We start from the raw sequence: 4,554 nt of genomic DNA on the forward strand, positions 1-4,554 counted from the left end.
AGAATGGCGTGAACCCGGGAGGCGGAGCTTGCAGTGAGCTGAGATCTGGCCACTGCACTCCAGCCTGGGCGACAGAGCGAGACTCCGTCTCCAAAAAAACAAAAAACAAATAGGTTTTTTAAAGGATCAAATGAGACTTGCATTTAAAAACTTCTAAAAATATGATGATGTTGACTATATCAGCAGAGGGAATAGAAATCATAGTGAAAATGAGTAAAAGTGGAGAGGAAAAAGTGTTTACTGATTGAGTATTCCAGAGAATCATGATCCTGAATGAAGTTTATTCTGACTCCCACAGCTATGCCTCAGTGCCCAGCTTTATATACTCTACTCCTCTATCAGGAGTTTTGTAAGTCCCAGGACAACTTTTGAAACCTGACCCTGGGGAATGTCTAATTATGATGTAACATTTTTTTCCTAATTTGTCCCTTAGAGGGAAGAGAAAGATACATAATTTTCCTTTAGACATTGCATCATCCAAAGAGAAACTCCCAGGAAAGACCATCTTTCCATTCTAGTTATTCCTGGAAGAGGCTTCAGAGACATTTGTACCCTTATTGTCGAGCTAGGAGAAGAGGCAGGTGGCTGCAGAGATTTTGAGGAGCATTCTCATGGTGTCAGGCAGGGTAAGTACTAAAGACTGCATTGAAAGGGCATCCTCCAACCTCCTTTTATTTCTACTTTGCCTGCCCAATAGCTTCCTTACATCCTCAACTCTTCAGAACCCAACTGCTGCCCTACTCTTTCATGGCAAAGTGTCATATTTTAAGAACTTTGTTACATGAGTAAAATATTATAATAAGGGTAAATGAAATCCGGAAGGGATATCAGAAAGAATATGGTTCAGCTAACAGTATGAAGATACTGTTAATGTCTAAGGTCTTTTAGACATTAAAATCCTGTTGAAACCCTAATAATTGTGGATTCTTGAAGAGTCACAGAGAAAGTTACTGCTTTTCTTCAAAGTCAAGTCTAATCTAATTCAAGTGTTTCTACATTACACAAGTAATATTTTTAGGTTGAACTCCTTAGACCCTATGAAATATCTTTAGCAATAGGATTGTATTGATGTTCTTTATGTATTTCAGGAACAAGAATAATATTTATTTACCTTTGTATAGCCCTTGAACCTATGGCATCATTGACATAGCAGAAGATCAATCAATATATGAATACTAGTTGAATAAATGTACGAACGATGAATAATGATGCAGCTTTACTACTGAGAAGGGCCCCATGCATAAAGCAACAAAGTAGTCACTCTGTTTGGCTTTTATGAGCCACTTAGCACCTATTTTCTTGTCTTTTGGTATAGCCCTATGTTTCCTTCTCTGTCCTTCCCTATTCTCTATAATGATTGCTCAGCATGATTATTCAATGGCTTAGAAAAGAAAAACACAGGAAGGACAGAGAAGTGGATGTTTTAGTCAGAAGACAACTCCCATCTTTTATACCTTTCCTCTTAAAGGTTCTGTCTTTCTGCTGAGCACTGTTGCTTTTTCCCTTGGAAGTTCCCTTGCAAGGGAACAAGTAACTACCTTCCTCAAAGTTTAAGGTGCAAGGCAGAGACATCTTTTAAAATTTAATTGTCCTAGTCTGACAGGAGAATCGCTTGAACCTGGGAGGCAGAGGTTGCAGTGAGGTGAGATAGAGCCATTGCACTCCAGCCTGGACCACAAGAGCAAGACTCCGTCTCAAAAAAAAAAAAAAAATTAATAATAATAATAATTAATTTTCCTAGTCTGAAATGAATTTATTTGTATCTGCTTTTGACCTATTGAAGAAACCATGTCAACTTTCTCACCTCACACCCAAGACAGTGCTAAATATACTGAGGTACTCAGAGTAGAAAACAGATAGAATGGCCAATGAGTCCTGAGCTATATTTCTCATTGTGACACACAGGATAGTCTTGAACTTCTACAGCAAAGAGACCTGCATCCAAGTTATTGCTTTGGATCCTGGCTATGTAAATTTGGACAAGTTATTTCTTCTCTCTTGTTCTCAATTTTTCTAGCTGTAAAAAAAAATGACAACAATCTCTCTATAATAGAGAGAAAAATGAGATAAAATATGTAAAGTAAAATATGTAAAATGCCCAGGATCATGACCATAACCACTACAAGGCAACGTTTCAATAACACTAATTCATTTCTCTTATATGATTCATTCTAGGAGCTTTCAGTTCCCTTGTGCAAGATAATGCTGATATGCAAATATTTAAAATGCAAGGACAGATGTATTAGATGTCATGAAAGGGAAAAAATAGTACTCCTCTTAAGAGTCAGAAGAAAGAGTGGTTACTTTTGGCATGAAGGATCAATGACACTTCCACAACAATGGGGACATTTAGTAGATATTGACACCTAGGATTCCAATAGGAGGATACCAAGAAAATGGAAGGAAGGAATGGCATAAGCAAAAACAGAAATGCATGACATTAGTCTTATATGGTTGAGCTACTGAAAATGTAGGATACTTGGCTCCAAAATTTGATGGGAACCTGATTAGAGAAGGCAATGGTTATCAGAGGCTAATACTTTGGAGCTTTATCCCTGAATGTTTTTGAAGAAAATAAAAGAGGGGCAGTAAAAAAAGATGCTGGGAATATTCATCTGTAGAATGACTCATTAGAGGTAAAGAAGATCAGTGAAAAAGAAGATAACATAGTCAACATGAGAGGTAATGTTAATTGCTATCACTACATTTAGTTAGCCTTGCAAAAAGTTTAGTTGCCTTTTAATCCTCACAAACAGATGTTGGTTTGATTCCCATTGCAGCTGATTTCTGTGATACTTCTTTCCCAAGGCAGCCATAGTTACAATAAAACTAATTTTAAAATTTCAGAACGATTTTCTTACTCTGGCTTTTAGATATGGCCTTCATAGGAGGCATGACGTCTGTGGAGATGGAATTATTTGCTTGACCAGAAATCAATGGCCATTAATCAGCTGCAAGGCAATTCTGGAAAGATTTTTAGTTGGAGCAGCTATCAATATCAACAACTGATATGGGAGAAAGAGAGAGGGGAGTTACAGAGAAAGCAGAAGATGCAAAAAGGAATATTTTCTGATTTCTGAGTGCTTACCGTTGGATGAGGAACAGACATGCTACTATGAAACCAACAGAAAAAAAGACAAGGCTATAAAGATGAATTATTTAGATAGGCTCAGGCTAGATATCAGTGCTGGGGAAGATGGGCAGCAACATAAAAAATTGCTGGAAAAAGAGCTCCAATAATGTATGTTTAAATTAATAACTTTTCTGAAGAACAAGAGTAAAAAAATAGTTTTAAATGAAGGTACAAATTTTAAGGCTAAAAACAGAGGGACAGAAGCAGAAATTTAAAAATGACCAAACCTACAGAAAATATTTCCAGATAACGAAATTTGTGTGTTGCTTTGCTTTTTGCACATCAGTTGAAGATGTTTACCAGAAAACAAAAAGGTATTTAGGGGTCCAACAGCAAATATTTCAGATAATTTTAGCATGGACGTAAAGCTTAAGAGACATTTCTAACTGGTCTCTTCAGGATTCCAGAATCAAGTTGAGTAACTCATTACAGAAAGGAATGAAGCAATATTCAGTGGGGAATCAACATTCCAATTCTAGGAGTCTCTTGTTTCCTCTTCTGTCTTCACAGATGACACAGTTGATGGCCAGTGGGAATCAGACAATGGTGACTGAGTTCCTCTTCTCTATATTCCTGCATCCTCAAAGAGGTGGACTCTCATTCTTTATTCCCTTGCTTCTCATCTATGGATTCATCCTAACTGGAAATCTAATAATGTTCATTGTCATCCAGTTGGACATGGCCCTGCACACCCCTATGTATTTCTTTATCAGTGTCCTCTCCTTCCTGGAGATCTGCTATACCACAACCACCATCCCCAAGATGCTGTCCTGCCTAATCAGTGAGCAGAAGAGCATCTCCATGGCTGGCTGCCTCCTGCAGATGTACTTTTTCCACTCACTTGGTATCGCAGAAGGCTGTATCCTGACAGCAATGGCCATTGACAGGTACCTAGCTATATGCAATCCTCTCCGTTACCCAGCCATCATGACTCCCAAACTTTGTATCCAGCTGACAGTTGGATCCTGCTTCTGTGGCTTCCTCCTTGTGCTTCCTGAGATTGCATGGATTGCCACCTTGCCTTTCTGTGGCTCCAACCAGATCCACCAGATATTCTGTGATTTCACACCTGTGCTGAGCTTGGCCTGCACAGATACATCCCTAGTGGTCATTGTGGATGCCATCCATGCAGTGGAAATTGTAGCCTCCTTCCTGGTCATTGCTCTATCCTACATCCGGATTATTATGGTGATTCTGGGAATGCACTCAACTGAAGGTCGTCACAAGGCCTTTTCCACCTGTGCTGCTCACCTTACTGTGTTCTTGCTATTTTTTGGCAGTGTGGCTGTCATGTATTTGAGATTCTCAGCCACCTACTCAGTGTTTTGGGACACAGCAATTGCTGTCACCTTTGTTATCCTTGCTCCCTTTTTCAACCCCATCATCTATAGCCTGAGAAACAAGGACATGAAAGAGGCTAT

General features: G+C 38.9%; 1 protein-coding gene across 1 annotated transcript in view; it reads left to right on the forward strand.

Annotated features, from left to right (window-relative positions):
- Positions 1-3,571: 3,571 nt before the first annotated feature.
- LOC105533599 (olfactory receptor 6K6-like) overlaps positions 3,572-4,554 on the forward strand; it is a 1,264-nt gene continuing 281 nt past the window's right edge. The window contains exon 1 of the mRNA XM_011972069.1: positions 3,572-4,549. Within this exon, the coding sequence (XP_011827459.1) occupies positions 3,572-4,549 (978 nt within the window). The remainder of the gene's footprint in view (positions 4,550-4,554) is intronic.

Source organism: Mandrillus leucophaeus, unplaced genomic scaffold (genome assembly GCF_000951045.1).
Source record: "Mandrillus leucophaeus isolate KB7577 unplaced genomic scaffold, Mleu.le_1.0 Scaffold1265, whole genome shotgun sequence".
Taxonomy (NCBI): Eukaryota; Metazoa; Chordata; class Mammalia; order Primates; family Cercopithecidae; genus Mandrillus; species Mandrillus leucophaeus.